General features: G+C 40.1%; 1 protein-coding gene across 3 annotated transcripts in view; it reads right to left on the bottom strand.

Moving 5' to 3' along the window:
* Positions 1 to 8,144: 8,144 nt before the first annotated feature.
* The window catches only part of ctnna1 (catenin (cadherin-associated protein), alpha 1), a 77,820-nt gene continuing 61,201 nt past the window's right edge, over positions 8,145 to 24,763 (bottom strand). For all 3 annotated transcript variants that reach the window (XM_062425333.1, XM_062425331.1, XM_062425332.1), the window contains exons 16-18: positions 22,098 to 22,203; positions 11,165 to 11,299; positions 8,145 to 10,100 (exon numbers count right to left, since the gene is read on the bottom strand). In XM_062425333.1, the coding sequence (XP_062281317.1) occupies positions 9,810 to 10,100; positions 11,165 to 11,299; positions 22,098 to 22,203 (532 nt within the window). In that variant the 3' untranslated portion in view covers positions 8,145 to 9,809. The remainder of the gene's footprint in view (positions 10,101 to 11,164; positions 11,300 to 22,097; positions 22,204 to 24,763) is intronic.

Raw genomic sequence — 24,763 nt, 5'->3', positions numbered from 1 at the left:
AAACAAATAAAGTAGTTCCGACCGAGCCAAAAAAACACTATTCTTGCCAATCAGCAGTTGGTACTCGTGCACAAGACAGGAGGAAGTCATAAGGAGCAGCTGTCTGAGTGAGGAAAGGACAGTCTCTCATCTCCAGCACCCAATCAGTGGTGGGGGAAGGCTGGCGAACAGCAAAGAAAGGCCATGGCCGACATAAAGAGTGTTTACTCACAGAACAGATACACTTCCATTTTATTAAATGTATCAATCCATCTGAATCTGTGATTGGAAGAGATACCCCTAGTTTTTTCATGCTTCAAGTCTTTTTCTGTTGCATTTAGCGAAGCGTAATCTGAGCAGGCATCTATTTAATTCAGGCAAATATCCCGCTGTATGTGTGTTTTCAACTTATTAACCATATCAATGAATTAATAAATTCAAACACTGTTGATTTCTTCCCATGGATTTGACATATAAACTATTTTGGTTATTTTGGTTTTGGTTTGATGAAGGCAGTTTGTCCTCTCAGCTCTGCAGGGGCTGCGGCTGACAGACGGCTGCTTCTGTGGACAGAGACGCTGAACGCAAGTCGAGTGAGACGTGGGGAGCCAGCAGAGAGGAGGACAGTGTGGATGGACTGTTGTGCTCACATGAGACCGCTCGTGATATTGTGTGAGAAGAACACAAGTGGTGTACAGCTGGCAGATTGCTCTGGATTTTGCCATATTTCTCTTTTGGTCTTTGCCATGGCAATGAGCGTCCATGAATTTGGGGGGGCGGAGCTTCTGAAGGAGCATAATTGTTGTGTTTGGGTGTTAAAATATCAACAATCTTTCTCCAGAATGACAGGCTCTACCTCTAACTGGTGTGTAAAGAATTTACAGTGTTAAACTTCTGCTTCTTTCTACAGGCAGCCAATTCAAAGCATCCTGGACATATTAACACTGTGGGGAGCAGATTTACTTCTTACATACTCCACTCATTATAGCCAGTGAGGGCCCACTTTACACAGGGATGAAGTAGGAGATTTATATTGTTATATTCCATTCATATAATGAATACAAGTAATGGTTCATTTTAGTACTGTATTTCAATAAATGTAGGGTACAGGCCTAAATCTACAGTCCATGCTGACTCACTCTGCCGAGGTATTTTTTTTCCTTCTTTTTTTTCCCATCAGCCGTGTATGCGTGGTAACACATACTGATTCATTTAATAAAAGTACAAGTTCCCCCAAGATGTCAAGGCCTGGTGTCAGTGACATTTCTGGAGTGAGGTTAGTTTCAATTTTGTGTGGTGGTGCAAGCAGTGTTTAGATTCTTTACTGGAGTAAAAAAGTGGCAACAAAAACAAGCAATATAAAAATTGTGGATTACAGGTTCTGCATTTAAAATAGTACTACAAGCTGCATTTGCACAATTCTTGACTACTAAAAAGCAGACTGACCTCACAGAGACACTGCCCTCATTCAGATACCACTGGTTAAAAACTGCATACTAACACATGCACCAGACACCACTCAATCTGTCACACCTGCGTAAACAATGAGATTTATAGAAAGGCTTCATGGCTTTCTGAAGGAGGAAGAGCAACCAGACATCTGTGTGATCAAGAGTTTTGACACCAAACCACATCTGCATGCTGCACCAGTCAAAAGTCTTGACACAGCTTTACAGTCCCTTAAATGAGAAAGTCCAACCTATTGAGTTGTACTGTATACACAAGCACATCATGAACTAAATGACAATCATATGTAACCAGCTCATGGCTGTCTTACATCCATTATCAATAAAGACAGCAACAGGTGTACCATGTACAAAATAATCACAATAGAAGCTGGCACCGGTTTAAAGAAACAAACAAAAAAAACATTTACTCACCATTAAAAGTAGCTGAAGCTGGCGAGTGTCGGGTTAATATACTTCCAGTTATTAGAGCACCTGCCAGAACATAATTGTGATTGGCCCTGGTGCAAATATTTTTGCTTGGCCCCCCCTTCGCCTGAAACACACGCACACACGGACACAAACAAGCACTCCAGACAATTGCAAAGCAGAAAATTGCGATGTCACCATGGAGAGGCTCACCATGCACCTCCATCCCGCAAAGCAGCCTTTGATCAGCACCATGGACAGCAGCCGGAGCTCCAAATTTATCAAGGCTAATCTAACCAACCTGCCCTGCACTCAAACCACCACAGTCTGATTCATCCAACTATCAAGCAACCAAAACAGCTTTAACCAGCCTACAGTGACAACACATCAACACACAGTATGTCTATGAGCATAACACAAACAGGCCTACACACTGTGAATGAATGGATGATGCCACCTGATCACACAATCACTTCTATTTATAGAATTAGATAAGATTGGGAAATTCGCCTCAGACATTACAGTGTCAGCAGTGTATAATCACAGCAAGGCAACAATAAAAAAACACATAAAGTGCACATGCCCATATACTGTACATACATGGTTCAATATATCACAGTGATCAATGACAAGAAAGAAAGTTATGGCAGACACATATTTCAGCCTAGGTGGTGTGAATGACTTTAATGAACGGGGGCACAGGGAGATGTTTAAAATGGTTATGCCTGCCTAAGGGAACCCTGAACCATCTGCTGAGGGAAGAGTTGATACTGGTGGAGAACATGAGTTGGGTCTGAGATTATTTTTTTATTATGGTTTGTTAAAAAATAGCCCGAGGAGTTATTATAGTTTTGTATTTTTCATTAGATTTTATTTTTATTTCATTTTTTGTCAGTTTAGTTTCAGGTAGTTTGCAGAGTGGATTTGCTTGTTTTGTTTTTTTGTTACAGTATTGTTTTAGCTTTTTTTATTTATTATTATTATTTTTATTATTATATAGGGGGATTTGTCAGGGGCAAAATTTAAAAAAAGCTCAGAATAGTTTTTACAATAAACACACAACACAGTCATGTAGACTTCCCATTCAATGCTTCTTCATGCTTGTTGTGTTAACAAATTTGACCAAATTGACAGACAAAAAAAACTAAGGACACAGTCTTCTTTTTTTTTTCTTTTTAGTTCTGCAAGTACGTTATATTGTTTCAGTTAGTTTTATTTTTTTTCTAATGCCTAGTTTTAATTTGTGTTTCTATTCTAGCTCATGCATTCAGACACATATCGGTTCACTCTCACATTCTGGTGTGGTTGGTAAAAAACTAATGAATAAATGAATGGTATCACTTAAGGAAGACATTGAGCTGATTAATTGTGTATATAATATGTGGAGGCAGCAAGGTGTTAATGTAGAAGTAAAATCAACAAACAATAGTCTGGCAGAAGCCTCACACCTGTCCAGATGTTTAGTGACCATGTGCACTGTACTGTGTCTGTATGCAAACTGGTGCGAGTCCAACTGTGGGCCTCTCTCAGACCACAGCTTGGGCACCATAATTCATCAAAAATTCATCATCAATGGCATGGCAACCACACGTTATCAGAGAGGCAGATCACAGTAGGTGTGTATTTTCCAACATATGAGAGGTAACAATAACACTGCTTTAGATTTAAATCCCTGATCCCACTTCATAAGAAAGAGAAACGTATAACTTACTTATTTGAAGTTCATCCTACAGGCCTCGTGTTTAGCAAACAACGCTGTTCAAGTCCTGGCTGTGGTATTCCCTGCAGAGAGAACAGGAATCCACTGAGGGTTAAAACGTGAGCTTGGAGAACAAACGCTCTGCTCAGCTTCACTTTGCAGTAGATGGCAATGATAACGTAAAGTCAATATTGCTGGCATTCAATGAAGCGTGATGGGTAAGAGTCTAACAGTACACTCATCCTGTGGTGTTTTATCCTTCCTTTTTTTAACATTGCTTTTTTATTTGGGCTTTTTAAACATTATGCTGCTATTAATATGCTATTAATAGTCCATTTGCTGAAGAACACTTGATTCTCGCTAAAAGGTTGAGAAAACAATGCCGTCCATGTTGACTTTCTTCCTTTGTAACTTATGAGAAGAAAGCAACCAAATTAAATAAGTGGTGTGTAGAAATAATATTTAGTTTTGGAACAATTCAATAATGCAATACAAATACAATTAATAGTCTTTCACTCAAAACTGTAAGTGAGAAAGTGATATACATACAGTTGTATGCAAAAATGTGGGCACCCCTTGACAAAAATAGATAATAAAAATATTGTGGCATGTGCAAAAGTACTGGCACCCTACAGAGTGAGTACTTAGTAACACTCCCTCTGGCAGATATCACAGCTTGCAAATGCTTTTTGTAGCCAGCTAACAGTCTCAGTTTTTGTATCTGGGATTTTCTCCCATTCTTCCTTGCAGAAGGCTTCTAGTTCTGCAATATTTTTGGGTACACGCAGCTCTTTTAAGATCCACCCACAGATTTTTGGTTATGTTTAAACTGTGAGGGCCAATCCAAAACCTTGGGTCTCTTGAGGTAGTCCATGGTGGATTTTTAGGTATGTTTAGGATCACAATTTTGTTCTAGAAGCGTCCTCTTTTCAGCTTCAGCTTTTTTACAGTCAGATGCTTGCTTCCTGTGCCGCTGTCTGCAACACAACTCCAAAGCATGATACATCCACCTCCATGCTTACCAGTTGGCAAGGTGTTCTTTTCATGAAATGCTGCTCCATTTTTTATCCAAACATACCTTTACTGATTGTGGCCAAAGAGTTATTTTAACTTCAGTCCACAATACTTGTTTCCATAACTCCGACAGTTTTCTTGTCTTGCAGATCTCATCTTGACCTCCACAGTTCCCATACACTGCCATCTCTTAATTACATTTTGCACCGTGGAAACTGCAAGCTGACAACACTTTGCCATGTTCTCGTAGTCTTCCCCTGCATTGTGGGCATCAATAAATTTAATTTTCTTACTTGGCTGCTTGGAGCAACTCATGTTTGCTGGGTGTTCATACATGGTTTGAAGAGTCAGAGTATTTGTAAAGCTTTGAAATTGCTGCTGACATTTCCTCATGACAACTGTTGACATGCTTCAGCTGAAAATGTTTTTCATATCCTAGATATACATGATACATCTTACATCTTTTGAACTAAATAAAAATCACCAAAATGTTATTTGTCAATAGGTGCCCAAACTTTTGCATACAACCGTAGATATCACCTTAGAAGTAATTTCAGTATTATAGTTGAATGAATACTTGAAGAGGGCGTGTAACAGTCAATGAGAACAAAAAATGGTTTTCCTACCCCTGACAGCCTCCAGGCTCTGCTGCAGCTGTACCACTGGCACGGTCAATACACCAGTAGCGCCACCTACAGGTTGAGTTTATGTGACAGGTCAGGTGGGTCATGCATGGTTGCTGAAATTCAGTGAAAATTTCTTTAGGTGTAAAAGACAAACTTTTAATTCAGTGAAAATTTCTTTAGGTGTAAAAGACAAACTTTTAATATGTGAGTCCATTAAAAGGTATATCTGCCCACTCAAGCCCGGTGGTTTGTGGACACAAGTTTTGGAGCCAAAGCGACCACACTGCGCGTTTATATTCTTTGGAGAGCTGATGATAACTGTTAGCTTAGGTAGCACGGTGCATGTATTGTCTGTCCATAACTGCAATAATGCTAATGCTAATTTTCGCTAGAACAAGACTTTTTTATGCCACTGAAATGTTACATTTAACTTTTACCGACATTGAGACTCCAGTGCTACACCTGTACTATGTTGTCCATAACCTGGTCACCTGGTAGTCAATAAAAAAGTAGCCACGCCCTAAAGCATACCTTACTTTATCCTCAAATGTAAATTAAATAGGACCATGATTTACGAAACGAACGACCTGCTATATTGAAGAAGACTTGGAGGTAGCACTTGAGACCATAAACTCATTAGGGAAGTGTTTACTGAGGTAATAAACCAAGTGAGAAGTAGGGTCGTTTTCCGATAGACGTCCATACACTCGGAGCTAGTAGAGTCGCCCTCTGCTGGTCATTAGAGAGAGTGCTGTGTCCTAATTACTGCCCACAAAGCAGCAGAAACGGCATCTGGCCTCCCTGCTGGGGTGGATATTTAGGTCATAAAAAACACTTCAAACTAAGCTTTTTAGGTCTGTAAGCCAACTCAAATTGGCCTCATTAACTTAACTTGTACAGACTTTGAGCTGAAATAATATGATTAATAAATATTACACAATATATTATGTAATATAATACAGTACTCTTATTATATTCATCAATACCAAAATTAGTATCTTTATTTCTAAATATTTATATAAAGTCCCATATGACGTAGTTACAATAAAAACACAAATATCTTAAAAAAAAATTAGCTGTTTCCTCAGTAGCAACTATTCAATGTAATGTAATGTAATGAAAGCAGAGTCCTCCAGCATGCTTCCAATTCATTGTTCATCTTTGTTTTTCTGCTGTCATACACTCAGTTGATAATATCTGTATGTTAAGGCTAGATGAAATACTGACTGTCATTTCAACTGAACACTAGGTCACAAGGGACGTTATGACCTATTATCTAATCTGGGGAGTTTATAACATCTTCCCAGAGGACCTGTATTATTGCGCAATCTCAAACCATGCAGAAAAAGGTGCCACCAAAAAAAATTCCCCCCATCTGACGTTGCTTTCCAGGAGTGACATACTGTGTACTCTATTTAGTAAAAGCTACACCTCCCAACAGCGATTCCAGTTTTAATTTCCAAGTCATCCTTATTGTTGCCATATGGCCGCCAACTATCAAACTGTGCTTAAGCATGTTATTTGAGTCATTTTATTACTTTCACATATGGCTTTGTAATACTTCATTTATTGATGTATTTCCATCTGATATGACATTCTCTTCTGTCAGCATGAAGCAAGGAGGCATTCAACAATGTTTATGGCATTCAAGGCTGTTAAAGTTATCACAGAGATGAAAATCTCATGCTGCCACTATTGTTCTCCTCACTCATTACCACATATTGTCCGGTTATTCTGGGGAATTAAAATGAAAAAAATAACCAATTTACTGTAGATAGATGTAGATATCTAGCTAACTATATACATAATACTTAATCACAAAGTATAAGGATTTGTGCGTTTAAATATTAACTGTGCAGTGGGATGAAATGGACATTCACTTAACTTTCTTGCTTCACATGCATTTATCTTCATAGAGTTCTTTCTTTGGTCCCACTGCATTTTCTTCACAGGCTGCTAAACACTATCGAAAGAGTGAAGAATGTGTTTGATGTTAAAAGCTACACTTATTGTTGTTAAGAGAAAATACCCTACAACAGTAGGGCAACCCAATTATCCAAGTTACAAGAGCATACTGTATATTGCCCTCCAGTGAGTAATGCAGAGGGTATGTGCGGTATGTATACATGATATAATGTCTTAATTATGCACAGAAATAATCTTGGGGGTGTACTATTAAAAGAAAAACAAAATGGGAAGAAGAAATGAGCATTGAGATCTCAGACACTCTGTGGGAGGGAAGCTTGGAGCCAATCCAGCGATGTTCTGATGCAAGGCTCTGTTTAATCCCACTTAAAAGTCAACACCGTCTTCATCACTCTAAACACAGGTTACACAGAATAAACAGATCTCCCTACCTGTGACAGATGCCTTTCAACAGACAACATTGCTCCACAGCTTCGCTCTGTGGCCCAAAGTTAAGACGTATTGGATCAAATTTTCAATATCCGAAATACTCCAAATTCAGTTAGAACCAGATCCACTAAGTATTATTGTCGGAACTTCTGATGGCACTTTAAAATTAAGACCCAACTGACAAAAAGGTATGGCTGGGTGGGGGTGGTGGTGGTCAGAGATAGAGTGCAGGTTAGGTTAGAGGAGAGCATTTTATTTATTTCTCTTGTACTTTCTATTTAATTTTTATTTAATTTTTAGCTATCGACATTATTTTATACACACACACAATATGTTTAAAGACAATGAAAAATAGCACATTGTGGTCTAATTATGTATATAAGCCTATCTATGGATATAGGTGCACATGTATAAGTCAACATGCTCAATTAATTGACATTTGACAGACTAAAACTAATTTTACCTTTGAGAGCAGAGATTATTAATTAGAAGCTTACACTCTCAAAGTAGTAAAACTTGTCACAACACAATGGTAATACAAAGCATGAGGTTAAGAAAGAGGGTGCCTTTAGGTAATAAAGAAAGAGAAAAAGTGGATTCATTTCAGTTGTTTATTAAGATATAAAGCAGGCACATGAATATAAGAAACGTGTGCACTAATAAGTCAGCTCTCAATAACAAAAATTCCACAGCAAAGTAGTTTGATATCACTCCAGTTTCAAATCCAAACTCAAATACAGCAAAAGACAAACTGTAAGGAAAAATAATGTAGTGAAAAACATCCTGGAAAATGATTGGTTCTACAGTAAAGAAAAAAAGAAAAAAAATCCACCTGTCAAACACGCTCATCCTGCTACCGTTCATAAATGTCAAACGAGCAAAACAAAGATTCAGCCCCGAGACCAAAGCAGCAGGACTTCAAAGCCCCGCTGTACACCAATGCACCACTACGCAGCAGAATACTATGTATGACTGGAAAACTAGCTGCACAGAGCAGCTCCATCTCAAAGTTGAAAGTTAAAAAAAACCCTCTCTTATTAACCGTTTTAAAGCTCTGACACCTGGCAAAATCTCAAAATGTTTCTAGGTCTTTACAAAGATTGTGCATGACATAAAATTTAGCGTTCAAGCTCAAGGACAAAGAATACAAATAATGAGCAGAGTTCAAAGCCAGTGAAATCCTCTCCGTTCCTCGCCCACCTCTAGGCTGTGCAATGAAAACATATTGATCCCTCAATTTGAACACATTCTTAGACTGTGGAGGTGTTTGGTCTCATTGACAATTAATGAAGCGTGTCAGCTATGGAGAGGACTGACACATGTCTACTCATTGTTTAGCCCACTGTGTTGTCCCATACTTAGATTTGTTGAGGCGTACTTTCTAAGTTTGACTGACTGGGTGGATCTGTGTGCCTTTAGTGCGAGATTTAAACACATGTACCACTTATGTAGCAAAACAGAAGGCTGGGAAGAATATTCACCTTTGGTTTGCTGCATCTTGTCAACATGAAGAAAAACAAACAAACAATGTGAGATGCGCATTTATAAAGAGATGACAAAACACTAGTCTCAATGTGAAAGGAGGGCAACAAATCATGAGTCCGTAAAATAGTCTCCAAAGAGCTGTATTTAGTGGCATAACCAAGTATGAATGTAGTTATAAAGATGCAGGCACACATGGAAATATATCGACTTTGGCTGGACTAAAACATATTTAAAATCTCACCAGTTAGCTCTGCACATCCAAAAAATTAACTACAATTATTGCTCGAGTTAAAGATTTTGCATAGTTCATATTTGCAGTACAGAAGTGTTGGTTACACAAGTTACTGTCATGATCAAACGTTATAGTGGAAAACACCAGGGACCCCACAGAATTACTATAAAGCCGGTTAGAATACAAAATAATCAAGTCTCTTGGAATTAGTTCTTACAATATCTATGAAATCCACTTACTTTTCTCCCATACACATGAAAAAAATATGGGAAATATATATTTTTTTAAATGCCTTTGTCCAGTTGATTTCCCTCTAACTGTATTTTCCACAGAAGAAACAGTTAACGCTACAGACTAGAGAAAACCCGATCTTACGTGATAGGAATGAGGCAGAGTAGGAATATAATGGCCATCTATGCAAAGATGGAATAAGAGTTTCAAATATGTCAAAACCTTTTCTTTTTGATAGAATGACAAACTCAATCTATATAATATAAACTGCTTGGTCAATATTTATTGTTCTCTCTAACAAAGAATAGGGGAGTCTAGATGCTATCCATGGCTTTAAACTCGCTCAGAGCCTGCACAGGGTTGATGTGCTTCTTGTGAGAGGACCTCTTGACTCTGTTGGTTTGACCGTCATCCTGCTTCTCTCTCTTCACCAGAGGCTTCTTCTCGGGGGCCTTCATCCTCCATGAAATAGCAGGCATATTAAGGGCCTCCATGCCTTTGTTCTTCTGGTACTTAGTAGACGCAACATAGGAGGCCTTCACTGTGGACACCACTGTGTTCATCAGGTTCTTGGCAGCCTGAATCAGGGACATGGCGCTGTCCAGCTGAGTACATGGAAGAGAAATGTAAGAAGACGAGAGAAATAGTAAGCCTTGTGAAATACTGAAAAGAAAAGCTTGATTTTTTTTCTTTCATTTTCATCCTTTTTTAAACTCATGCCTGGTTGAATTAAACTGTTCTGATGTGGCTGGAGAATTACACTTTTCCACGGCACCATTTCCAGAAGAAAACCTTCAAGTGTTTGTACCCGAGAATCAACGACCTTTCCAAGTTTGTCTGACGTACAAACAGATGTGAAGAATTTGAGAATACGGAAAAAGGTCACACTAATTTAATCTCAGCAATTTAATAGCCTCAGAGACAATGGTGACACTTGACTGGAAGTGTTGAAGCATAGTCTCATTTCAGCCCTACAGAAAGGAGGGAGGGCTTCATTATTTCCTGCACAGAGGCAACCTATTTAAATTAATTTGGATGGTAAGTGGTTAATTAATGCTTTAAAGGCTCTGTAAATATTGGCTTTGTACAGTTGTTATCTTAAGTAGCAAAAAACATTTGTCCTCTCTAACAGAGAAAGTCATTATTTCTGTTATCTGTTTATTTGATAAAAACATGCAAGTTGCAAATTACACTGTCAGAAAATGAATCTTTAACTAATCACAACCAGCAGCAGATGTCATTAAATCTTAGTATTTTTTATTCATATTTATTATTTTACAACACCAGATAATAAAACTTTACATAAGTAGCCAGTGTTTTCTATTGATTTAATGATCTTTCCGGCTAGGAATCAAAGGTGCCCTGTGCAGATTTCAGTGTGAACAACCTTTTTGGTTTTCATTTATTGTTTTTCTAGCCTCAATACATTGTGTGTACCCTGAAGACAGGAGAAAAACACTGCATCGCCAGCCTCCCTTTACTCCTTTTACTGTTTGAACCTGCAATCCTGCAGCCAACTCAAAAAATTGTTTCCTGAATACTTCTGAATTTTAACTTACCATTTCCACTGCTCTGCTCCTCTGTAGTTAGTGTGGGGCCTTTGCATACTGAACACTGTAAATTATAGATGTGTCCCTGGTGTTCATGCTTAAAATGATGTTGAACTTACCCCCGAGACAACCAGCTCTCCTCCCAGATTCTGAACCTCAGCCTTGACTTTGCTGCAGATGTTGAGCTGGTGGCAGTACAAGGCAATACGCTGCAGGTAGGCGAGCAGGTCCTGCTTGCAGGTAGAGTCGGGGCACTGAAGGAGACAAAGACAACATGTTTAAACTAATGTGCACATCAATTAGTGTATAAGAACAAACAAATAGCTTTGTGCCTGTATTCCATCTGCTTGCAGGTGGTAAGATAAATCAATTTTTGTCACTTCAGTCATTTGCTGGCACTATTCAATCTGAATATTTATGTGATTCAACAGACACAATGATCTCACACTTTATCAAGATGAGTTAGCAGCGGTGTGACAGGTGAGGCAGACACCCACATTAGGGACGTGCTTGGAGCCAAAATGACAACCGCACGCCCACAATCTGCTAGATTGATAACTCATCTTCACAGGGTTAAGCACGATCAATTCACACAGAATACTAATTCTATTAGAAAGCAAACAATGCTGTCAATCAGTTACTTTAAGGTAATGGGAATATTATTTTATCAAGTTTATTTGGAAAGAAAAATACTTAATAATCTAGAGTGAACAGCAGCCCTGTTCATAGATAACAAATGTTTTCATAATCTCTGCTGGCTTGAGAGAGAAAAGTCAGAAAATGCTCCATTGCAACAACTTAAGCAATGACTAAAGGATGGCTAGTGATTTTCAACATGTTTCTGATTGTCAACAAATCTCATGTGTATCCAAAGGCTGATGTATCCTATTCCTCTGTGCTGTAGACCTCCACGCATCATTGAGCCACACCATGCACTGGGTGACATGTTCCTTCGTCCCTGAAGACAGTGTTTACAGCTCCAAAGAGTAAAATCTGTGATAAGATAGTAACCCCTCAGTGATGTTTAAGATGTCACTGCACATGTGTAGAAACATGGTTCTGTTTTGTGTTTAGTGAAGTTGTTACGTAGCACAACAAGCTAGCAATGTTCTGTTAACAGACCCCTGCTCCGGTGCAGTGACAGGTTATCGTCTCACTGCTTTGTTTTATTCTTTGGAACTCTCTAAACAAGCTATAGTAACCACTGAATTCAGGGATGAAGGAACATGTTGCTCATTGCAGCGTTGCAGCTTATTGACATGTTTTTAATTGTTTTTGGACGATGATGTCTACAGCACAGAGGAATAAGGTATATCAGGCTTTGGATACACACAGTACTTGTTAGTAGAATGAGTTCATTGTTGGTTTGGGATTTGTTGACAATAAGACAAACACAGAAAACCGCCAGCCATCCTTTTAGGTGTGAAGGTGAGAATAAACTGCTTAAGGTTGGAAAGGCGCTCGGACAGGCTTCCGTAAACACACGTAGTTCTCAAAGGGAACTTGTAGTGGAAGACAGGAAGCTTAAAATGTGTGGCAAAACACTTTTGAGACCATAGGGTCAGTTTCCAGTTGAAAACACAGTATCTCTTATTCCTGTTACCAAGCAGGCATAGATAGAAACTTTGTCAAAAGTCAGCTGAGAACACAAAACAAAATACATGAGCCATAAAAAAAAAATCCAGCAACTTCAAGAAAGCCAATAAATTATCATAAAACCCACTTGAAAGTGGCAGTACGTGACAAGCCCTGCAAATGCATCTCATTTAGCATTGGCAATCTTTTTGAATTATTTCATCTCATCATAATTAGACTTGGGCTCTACCTTGGAACACCATTTCCAGTCCCTTTCCTAGTTTGCTAAATAAGCCCTGTGCCAGCATAGTAATTAGGCCACAGAGCGCTCCTTTGCTGCTCATCAAGTGAATGACGTAAACATTCTGATAGGACGCTAAATCTCAACAGAGTTACCTGATGCACGGCGATGATGTTGACTTAGCTGGACTGACGTATGCAGGTAATCAGAGTTTTCTAATCAACCACTTAACTAACTATACCTCTGAAACGCACCATGGGTGACCAACTGAGTGTGCAAGCCAAGAGACAATAGGGGCTAAAACAGCAGTATTTGCAGGTGCTGTGCTATCTGAAGGAGGAGTCCTTTGGCAGCTGTTAATTCTGAGTGCAGGGAAAAGGTGAAAGGAGGTAATAGCAGCCAATCTTTTAATTGATGTCAGTAGTGAAGAACTTAAGTGAGTGTTTGCTTGGATCAAGACAAAATTAAGAGGCATTCTGATGATAAGTGAGTGAATGACACACGGAGTGGACGTTAGTTTTTTCCCCACCTATCGGCTATGATCATAAGTAGACTTGTTTATAGAAACCTTCTCTTCAATGTGAGATGGGAGGAGGAAACATTTTGGGGATTGTGATTTTTGAACTCTTCAAACACACAAGGACATATGATGCGTCTAATCTTACTGAGCATATCAGTGTCTCTGGTGAGTGTGCCCTCACTCCCAGACATACAACCATGCAAACATGCATTTACATACAATCTCAGTGGGCCAAACTGTGCTGTTTCATAAACAGCAAACATCAGAGTGATAAAATACTAAAGATGAATAATGACACCAAAATATATACAAGGAACACATAATTATACCCCACAAATAAACTCCCCTGATTTCCATACATAAAAAAATGCAAATGAAAAGGTCACACTAACAATTATGTCTTTCCTCACTGAGAGCTGTATATTAATATTAATAAAATCACTACCATCCACTCCTGATTAATAAAAGTATGGTCTAAGAGGAGAGGAAGTAAATGTAAGAGTTGACATTCTATTAAAGAAAAGGTATGAAGAGGAGATGATGAGAGGAAAGAGGGCTAGAGGGGATGATCATCATATAGTAGAGGACTAATGCATGGCTGAGAGACTGGAGAAAATTGGAGAGGGAGGGGTGAGGGGAGGGAGGGAGGGAGGGAGGGAGGGAGGGAGCAGGTTTATATATATATATAAAAAAAAGGAGGAAAGAACCAGACAAAAATAAGTACTTGGAGAAAAGACGAGGATGAAGAGTGATCCGGAGGGGAACAGTGTGGAGAAGTAAATAAGGGGGAGAAATCCAACTGGGGAGAAGGGACGTAGACAGGAGGATTCAACTGTAGTGTGTGTGTGTGTGTGTGTGTGTGTGTGTGTGTGTGTGTGTGTGTGTGTGTGTGTGTGTGTGTGTGTGTGTGTGTGTGTGTGTGTGTGTGTGAGAGAGAGAGAGAGAGAGAGAGAAACGGATGGGGGGAGAGAGAGTCTGTATATGTGTGTGTGTGTGCACAGACACACATACATACACAATAGCTAAGACCTGCGATGAGGCTGAATGCAGCAGCCATGCTAATGAGGGCTCGGGGAAGTATTCAGACGGCTGGGAGCAGGGCGCTGTGAAAGCATCACTTGTGCTCGTGCTCGGCTCAGCTGCTGGCTTCACTCAGCACTCAGGAAACTCTGCGAGGCTTCTCCGACTGTGACATGTGAATACAGAAGTTGCGGGGAAAAGACAAGAACACCTTGGATTGTTTTGTCAATGCAAACAGAAGCTCTGTGTGTGAGATTAACTCGGCTGGTTCAAAGCCGATGATGCGTCAAAGACTACAGTAGCTGAGTGACCGCATTCACTGTGATACATTTATGTATCAAGAAAAAAAAGCTAACAGGACACCTTTTAGCTCTCTGCTTACATTTAATGGTATGAATAATTAACACTGAAAATTAATAATAAATGGGTATAAATATAATGTAGGTGTATTTGTACTGTACAGTATACATTTCTCAAGCAGCGTAACTGTGCAGTCACGTTGAAAACAACATTTAGCCTCACTACTTTAAACAATCCATTCCCTTTCCACAGAACATTTGCTCTTGTGCGAAAAAGAAAGGGATCATCACTCTTCTCTCGTGCGCCCCTATAATTGTGACTTCAACCATTAGAGGCCATCATTGTAATTTTTTTCCCTTCTTGTCAGAGTGCTGCTGTAAAATGTCCCTCAGGCTTGATGATGAAGCCTCCTGCTTTCTCCCCTGCATGCTGTGTGGCCAGTTATAGACTGGGACAGTTAACCTTGCTTGGTCAGCTACTACTGAGAGATGGAAAAGCAGGAAGAGGGGCACTAGAGACTTCATCACATGACGCAGGATATCTTTTCAAGGCAACCTAATAGAAAAGGTGAGTCACCATCTTTCAAAAGGGAAACAGCAGTACAGGAAATGTCAACAGCTCTTGTATAATGGTTTATGTTTCTTCACTAAAAGCTGCAAAAAACTAGTCAACTAATCAATCACGAAAATTAATGAGAAAGAGTTTTTATAAAGTGGGAATACAAACATCCCCTTGTTTAAGTTTCAAATACGTAAAGTGTTTTTCTTTCTTAACATTACAGTAAATTTAATATTTTGGGGTTTTGGAAGTTTGGTCGGACAACATTTGATGACACCACTCTAGACTCGTGGAAATTGAGTTTTCCTGATGTTATTTAGGCTAAAAGATGAATTGTTTAATTGAGAATATAATCTGCAATCTATTAATTGATTGCAAAAAACAATGGTTAGTTTCATCCCTTCTCTTCACTGTTAACTTTTCTCTCAGACAAACACAGGTGAAATATCAAGGTTGGGTCAAAGGAGAGTAGATCATGATTCTAATTTACTAATTAAATCTTTTAGGTAGAAATGCTTTAGATTACTTTTAGTTGCTGTTTCCATATTTATGAGGGTCTAACTTTGAAAATGTGTGGGCAGCACTTGTTTTTGCACTGCTTCACATTTAAGCTGTTTTCTAGATGCTTCAGAGCACACTGCAAATAAAAGCAAAATATTTTTTCCCCTGTAACGACAGACCACAAAATAAGAGAAGAAGCAGGAAATGAAGCAATGAGGATGACGGAGCAGGATGTTGAACAAAAGGATTAATTGTGCGACGTGTTGGGTAATATCCATGATATAAATGATGATCAGGAAGGTCAGGTCCCATCATGGGAAATGTCATGCAGTTTCTCTGAATTCCATTATACAGAGCAGAGCCAGAGCCACTGTGCTGCTGCCGCACAGCACTGACCTTTCAGGATGCATCACCCAGAAGAAATGCCAATTTCCAATATTTACTGACACGGCAGCATTCTAATGTGCTGCTGCCAGCAACCTGTTGGAGAGTGCCACGCAGCAGCAGCAGCAGAACACAGAGGTGGTTTCTGATACATTTGCTTGTTGAACTTCTTGTCATGAGGAAACTGATACTCCCACTGTTTAGCTCTGTATCTGTATTAATGAGACTTTACCTGCTTAGCAAACCAAAATATAGCCAAACGACACAAAAAACAACAACTTATGTCCTGCATTCATTATTTCATCTATATTACTTTAATTAAGAACTATGAAAAAGGAAAACAGAAAAGGTTTCATTTCCTGACAACTCTATAAATCATCCCATATCACAACATACTGACAGCCCAATTTGTTCTCCTGCCAGCGTTAAAAGACAAGCTCAAACAAACACAAATACTTTCATTCAGGCGAGCCTGACTGTGTGCTGCTCTGGCTGGATTTTCAGAGCTCCAACGAGAGGAAAACAAATCCAAAACCTTAGACCAGCCAGCACGTTTCACAATGTGGCTTTACTGCTCTGACATATAAACATCCACCAGAGGGGAGAAGGAAAAAAAAAAGAAAGATAAATCAGATGTGTGTGTGTGTGTGTGTGTGTGTGTGTGTGTGTGTGTGTGTGTGTGTGTGTGTGTGTGTGTGTGTGTGTGTGTGTGTGTGTGTGTGTGTGTGTGTGTGTGTGTGTGTGTGTGTGTGTGTGTGTGTGTGTGTTTGTTTGTGCGTGCGTGTGCGTGCGTGTGGTGGAGGGTTATTGATAATTAACTGTGCCTAACCTGAGAAAGGACCTTCAGGACAACAAACCACAGGCCACCTTTATCTGCTATTACACCTCAAAAGTGCCAGGGGAACTGAAAGGATGCATAGATAGATATGTTACAGTGTGCTGAGAGCCACTGGGAAAAACTGTTGGACTGGGATCCATGACAACGTTAAAGGAGATACAGGAAAACACTGGAAATATCTTTCTGTTACTTCAGGCAGAAACTGGAGCAGGAGGTGGTGACAGAAAACTGTAGTATGCAGTCACTTAAACATAGAACATGTTTAATATATTACATTTAAATCCTTGTTATAGGATTTAAAAGTAAGAAAATGAAACTTGTTTTACTTTGGGATAAAACCTTTGACAGAGCGCACTGCCTGCTCACAAGTACTGCTGCTGTTTTCTGTGCACAACCTCAACCAGCTAATCTGCTTCATAGTTAATGTGCTGTACATTAGATTTCATCCGTCTGGTGCCGATTCTGTTACAGTTGAGGACTAAATATAAACCTGCCATGCTCTCCCAATATCAATCAAGATCCATTTCAAACAGAATGACGATATCCAGATCTCCTCCTCTCACTCCATCTGCTAAAACCGCACTACATATTTGTGTAGTGCCAATTCAATCACACTGACACTTGGGAATTTTAATGTGACATTGAAGCAGACAGAGAAGTCTGGCTATGACAGGAGAAAATCAAGCTGGGGGCGAGCCAAAAAGATTGACTTTTAGAGTTAACCACAGGGACCAATTAAATGGCTGTCATCAATTTTTAATGTTCATGCACCTGCACCTGTCAGTCAGCCATCTCAGTGTAGTGCTTGTAAGCAAAACTGATAACTTAACACGTCGGCTACAGAATACATAACAACAAAATGGGCATGTTGAAACATTTATTCTTCAACACTCTTTGACTTTCTGATTTTTATTGTTATTCGAGGCTCGCCCTTTTTACTCCTTTTTTTTTGACTAAAATCCCTGAAAGCTACAAACCCTTAGACTCACTATTTCAAGTTCAAAGTTTTCAACAATCTGTGTGTCATTAAAAAGCTATACACCATTTAATCAATCCATTCCTCTTCTGAGCTATCAAGCTTCTGTCCACATGAAAGAAACCAACAACTCCATACTTCTGTTCTTTTCATGTTCCCTCCACTGGATTCTTCACCTCTCTGAGCTCTTTGATGACCAAACCGTTTTTCACTGGCCTCCAGGATTGACAGAGGAAAAAAAAATAAATTTCAAATATTGAATCGTGGGTAAATGCCTTCCAAAACAATCAACTGGGAGTTGATACATTTACTCAAGCAACAAATAAGGTGAGCCTCTCTTGGTCGGGTTGAAGTGCAGTTTGCTGCGGGCTGACCCTTGAACTGCTGAGCTGAGAATTTGTGACTCTCTGGGTGATTTTGCTTCCCCGCCGCAGTAGGTAATTTACAACCCTGTCTGATGTTAAGCGTCTAGGGCCAGAGCCGGGATTAGACTGTGACCAGCAGCAGAGCCCATGGATCACCATAAATCTCCACTGATTGAATGCAAATTGGAAAAGTACACTATGCATGTCAGTATACATCACAGGAATAAAGCACACACACTGCGAGCGCATTCCCATTCTCTAAATATGCAAGCATTATTTTATGTGCACGTGCTCGGATGTGTACATGCAAGTGTTTATGCAGTGAGCAGGCAAGCGGCAGAAATTTATAGGCTACATAGTGGCTAACACATTTGCATTATAAATCTCAATTACATAGCATTATTTGTTTACCAGCCCACTCAGATGGAATTCTCATAAGATGCCCTGCAGAGGAGGGTCATAAATTCTTAATAAACTGCAGTGCAGACCTTTGTACGGCACTGACCTAAATCCTGCAGCTCATCTCTGCACTACACTCAATTCTTTAATCTTTAATAAGGCTCTATTACACATATTTAACAGTTTTTCAGAAACCCCAAACTAGACCGTGTCCACCTGCACGTCTCTGTTGAACACGATATACACATAGAAAAACACGCCATGACAGCCCCGCAAAGGAAACTGTGGGGTGAGATGCTGTGCTATCAGTCTGGGACCATCTGCCGATGTGTTTTATGAGGAGTAAACCCTCACAGGCCCTCCATGCCAGAGGCACAGAGCACAAGTGATTAATATGCCTAGGTTAATGAGCAGTCCCAGCATTGCCTTTGCTCCTCAGATTCTGTCAGTATGTGTGCATCTTGATGCTGATTCACTTAACTATTGCTGCTGGAGTATGCAGACCATCACAACGTACCGTGCCGTTGCTATGAGAGGGCCTGTGGCATCTCCTGCTTTGTGAGAGATACAGCCCTAAATATAAACCGCCTGTGTAAATAAATAAATTCAAAAAACTGCCACCTGGCAATTATACTGCTAATTAAAAGGCAAAGCACTCTTAATGGATTCATCTCTCAGGAGGGATGTTCCTCTCTCCACACAAATGCACTGCCCCTTCTTTCTACCTCTCCCATCTCTCCATCATTCTCTTCCCCCCTCTACCCCACGGTCATCCCTGGGCGCCCTGGCTGATGTGTTTCGGGTGAGTGTTGCCTGGTCTGCTAGTGTTTTGGTCTCTGCTGAGAGAGAAAGGCTAAAAGGGACAGCTGGATGGGTTCAGAGGCTTGAGGGGTCCTCACTCTTGGCAAAGGCTTCTGTTCCAACAGCCAAAGCTCTTCATTTATTCATACTTTGAGTGCTTCAAACCCCAAAATCCCCTAATAGTGTACACACACAAACATAGATAGAAAAAAAAAAAAAAGATAGAGATGAATACCTACAAATAGTTGAGGATGAGAGAATCTAACACATCAATACATGTGTTTGCAGAGAGGACGGTCAGTCAACAGACATGTTTGTATGTAGGCGTACACACACTCACAAATATATATATGCACGCTAACACACCTGCACAGTTGCACATCTGTTTTCTTTGGGGGATAACGCTGTTTTCATTAAAGAGAATAAGCATCTTCAAAAGCAGCAGTGAGGCATGAAAAAGAGTTACTTTCCAGAACGGCTTATTCCCTATTCAGATGATTCGGATGCAATTAGGTCAGTGCAGGTAAGACTTTTACTTTATGATAGACGTGGGCCTGTAATATTGAGTATGTGAGGGCACCTTAAATAAAATATCAGAAGTGCAGGGCTCTTGGAGGCCAGCAGCTCATTATATTAGAGTGTGAGGGAGAGATCTCTGCTGAAAGCTAGATGCAGATGTTTCCAGTATGTGTTGGCATAATTGAAGAGACCCCTGGTTGTGCAGCATGGAGACAAAAGTATTTGATATACTTCTGACAGAGAATGTTTTATGAGCAGAGCCTCTTTTTTTTTTACTCTGTTATTTTTTTGCCAGCGTCATTACATGAGGAATATGCTTCACAACTGCCTGAAAAACCACATCTGTCTTATCATTAGGACAAACCATCAATAGAAAAACAGCTATGATGTAAAACTACATAATCATTCAATCAATTATTGACCACTGCTTTGTGTGGGCAAACCTTGACTGTTAAGAGACAAATGTTTAATAATAGCGCAAAACAGAGTCAAACAGATTTCTTAATGGCCAATACAAAGCATTAAAATCCATGTGATGTAGTGAGCCATGAATCATTCACTTTGAATGAAATCATGACTTAACAATGAGGCTTTATACTGTTACAACCTTTTGCCAGCATGATATCAGTAGAGATATGTCAACAATACCAGAGTAAAAAGAGGGACTGGCAACACATCCGATGCTATCGAAATTGAAATCTTCCAGCAAACATCTAAAGCCAGTGTGTGCCTTCTTAAGTGATTGTGTGTTCTTGGATAGAAGTGAAAGAAACCCACAGATGGTGAAAGCAACGTCTTTTACAGGAGAAGACCTCATTCTGACAGTGGAATCTTGTTGCAAACATCACGACTAAACTCTTTCATGATTTAACAACAAAATATATACATCATGCAGACACACAGAGGAAATAAGTCTGTGCCTACGAGATGGCACATGAATAAGTTGGGGGATAAATCATGTACAGTGTCTCCCTGTGGAATAGTACAGAGCAAGTATTTAAGTGAAATATGAGGCTATGGATAATTGAATGTGTGTTTCCTTATGTCAAGGACCACAGTCTCTGGGGTAAGGAATAAATGTGGAGAGATGATGGAATCGGGAGTTGGGGGAATGGGAGATGGAAGGACCAGAGTAAGGGGGGTGGGGGGTGGGGGTGTTTGATCCTGAAAGAAATTGGTTAAGACAAGTAAGGAGTGTCTCGTGAATGCTGAAAATGATGGCAGATGTTACCATCAGGAGGACTCAACAGTGTGAGCCTTAAAAAATTGAATTAAAAAAAGCATATGTACAAAAATCAAATTACATGCACTGAATGTTTTTTTTGTTTATTACATGTTGTAAATGTGACTTAAGAGTAAAAATATATGAATATTAAATAGGTAGAAGTTTTATCTCCTACAGTTAGTCTTTAAATCTTTCTTACACACAGAGCTGTTGATTTAAAAACTAAAGTGATGATTGGTGTACATGGGAGACTCCAACAACCATGATGTCAATTTGTATACTATAGTGACTGAGTAAAACGCGTTGTTGCATTACTGACGTTAAATAGGGATCCCCTTAATGATGAAAAGCACCTTTCCGATACAGAAGTGGACCTTCTGTTGGCAGGAGCAGCAACAGTGACGTACACACCCCCGTCTTCTAACACAACAATTACTCATAGGTCAATATCCTCGGGCACATTTTGAGATTATACACCACAAACATGGAGGTAAAGTTAATAGGATGCTGTTGCCCCGGCTTTATAAAACAGGAAATAAAACAGGATATTACAGCTGTAGCTTCTCTTTTAACAACATTGTTCTTGCAATCCTCCAACCTGAAACATGTCATTTTGCCTCAGACATGAGATTACTTGCTGCGTTACTGTTACTATTGTCAGCTACTATTTTTCTGCACTAGAATGTTTGTCTTTTGTGTTGCTAATTCATCTGGGCCCGATAGTGTCGATGTGGCAAATCGTTACAATTCTAATTACATATCGGGGTGGCTAGCACAAAGGTGTAGGCCTACATCAAAGCCACTGGGATGGAGTTTCATTAACGACTTACATTGTCAGCGATGGTGCGACCCAGCTTGTCCATTCTTGATCCTGCCTCTGCAATTTTCTTGGCGGCGCTGATGACATCAGATGTGTTCTTCAGCGGCCCTTTCCCCCTGGGGAGAAGAAGTGGAAAGATCAGTCACTGTTTCTGAACTGCTGCAGCCTCATTCAATATGCAGGAGCAGCATCTCCGTCATGGAGCTGCTGTTTGTTTTGGTGGGTTGTTTTTTTGGTCAGAGGCAAGTATGGAGAGAGAAAGAGAAGCATGACTTATGGGAGTACTTCAGTGAACCACCACAGAAACACATGTTTACATGCTGGTGCACAGATGATCCCACGCACACAAAAACACACTGAAACCATATTGTTCAGTTAGATCTGAGAAACATTTTCTATTCCGCTAAATGCAGCGGTGCAGTTTTTACGGAATAGGATTGTGATGAACTGTTACTTTTCTGTTACTTTTAAGTTTTAGCATTTAAAAACACACAATATATAGATAATATGCAGAACCTAATGGTACCATCATGCTAAGGTAACTGTAGGGGAACCCTGACTCAAGAGGTCATCATATTATAGCTGTCACCGCTGCCATCAGCTTTGTATTGCAACATAAATTTTCTTATTGAACCTATTTGGCCCCTGTCCTTCAAGCAGCTTTCAAGGGTTTATTAGACGGCAGAGAAAACAACACTGCACTAGTTTAAAATCTGTTGGCTGATGGATATAAGATAGAAAAAAAATCTAACACACATAACCAGCTTTTCTTTTGTCTTCCAGTTATGGGACAAAGAAGGAGAAATGAACAAAAGACAGATCAGAGTCCAACTCAATTTAAATATTGTGTTCACTGTTCTACTGTTATATGTCCATTTTTGACCCTTCATAAGCCAAACAAAGACCGTCCCAACACAGGTCAGTCCAGCCATGACCCGACCCACTGTAAAGCCTGTCAGCCATTTGCCATTTTTCTGCCCCCACAAGGGACTCTGGGACACAGTTGGCAAGAGGCACAAATTGGATTCAAAGCTGCTCTCTCCAGGCTAAAAAATGAGCCATCCAACCCAGAACAGATGGAATTTTGTGTTCTATTCCTCTCGCTTCCTCTTCCCTCCCCTCCCGTCTCCAACCCTTCCACTCTCTTGCTCTCCCCCTATGCTGCTCTGCTGTAAAGCGAGTCAGGGTCCTAGCGGAAGAGGCCACGTGTCACAGCACAGACTGGAAGCCCTCCAGGGACAAGTCAACCTCTGGAGACGGAGCTGGAGGCATTGTGATGGGTTCCGGGTACAAGCCTACATGGAGTGTGTGTTGTTGGTTTTTTTTTGTCATAGCGTTGTTAGTATCATGCCGTCATTTCCCAATGTATTAATAACAACAACCACTGATTTCTCCCTAAGCACTTATGCTCTTCCTAAAATACTTCACAATTAAAAGCTGATGAATTTCTTCTTCTTCAGCTCTGCCTCGGAGGCAAACTGACGGTGTTGTGATAGAAAAAAAGCACACGGGCGACCACGGAAACAGACAGCAGCACTCTTGACAAGAGGACACCCTTGTGAGATTTTAATAGTGGGTTTATATATAGAGAGTGTGGGGGGGGCTGGGGACTTCAGGTCTACTGACAGCTGCGGGCCTCCAGATGGGTGTAAGCCACATCGGACCAAACACTCCACAACATAGAGTGCCCTGAGACAGGTGGCACCCAAATATGTTGCATGATCCTGAGCCGTACATGCTTTATTCATGAGAGCCACCATGCAGCCGTGAGCGATGCAGTCAAAAAGAATCTCCCTCACTCTCTGCAGATTTGTCAGGAGAGAGGTCCGGATCAATTACCTCAAACGGCATTAACCTTGGCGAGGCTTTGTGCCAGCTCAAGGTTGAGGGGGCAATAATTTGGGCGCGGGATGAATTAGCCAGCTACTGACCTTCCATGTGCTACTGCTGCATGAAGAGTGAAGGCATAATGGGAAGATATATATACAGCCTGTAAAACATCCATGTGTGCTCTCCACACACACACACACACACACACACACACACACACACACACACACACACACACACACACACACACACACACACACACACACACACACACACACACACACACACACACACACACACACACACACACACACACACACACACACACACACACACACACACACACACACACACACACACACACAGAGAGGGAGCAATCCAAAATTTAGTTTGCCAAATAAAAAGAGTAACATTAAGTTTTGTTCCTTCTCCTTAAATCAACAAACTCTCAGAGTACTGCAACAAAAGACAATGTCCTAACACGAGGAGAATAATGTAATTATCAACAAATAAAAAGAGACTGGCCAGCACTAACATAATTAAAGCTTGACCAAAAAAAAACCTCTGAAATCAACACCTCACACAAGCAGCTGTGTGACTTCATAACCCAGGATTAGAAATTAAAACTGGTTTAAAAGCACTGAACACACTCAATATTCTGTATAATTATACACACGCAAAAGTAACTGCTAAGAATCTTCATATTAGAATGGTTTATCAAATGGATATCAATTTGTTTTTAATGTGCACATGAAGTCAGAACAACCGTGTTAATATGCACACACCTCAAGACATCACGCGGTTGCAGTTGCTAGGTGACAGTAGCACGGATTAGCCGCGGTTCAT

This window comes from Scomber scombrus, chromosome 9 (assembly GCF_963691925.1).
Source record: "Scomber scombrus chromosome 9, fScoSco1.1, whole genome shotgun sequence".
NCBI lineage: Eukaryota > Metazoa > Chordata > Actinopteri > Scombriformes > Scombridae > Scomber > Scomber scombrus.
Note: the sequence above shows the minus strand (reverse complement) of the source record. Positions and strands in the feature narration are given on the sequence as shown.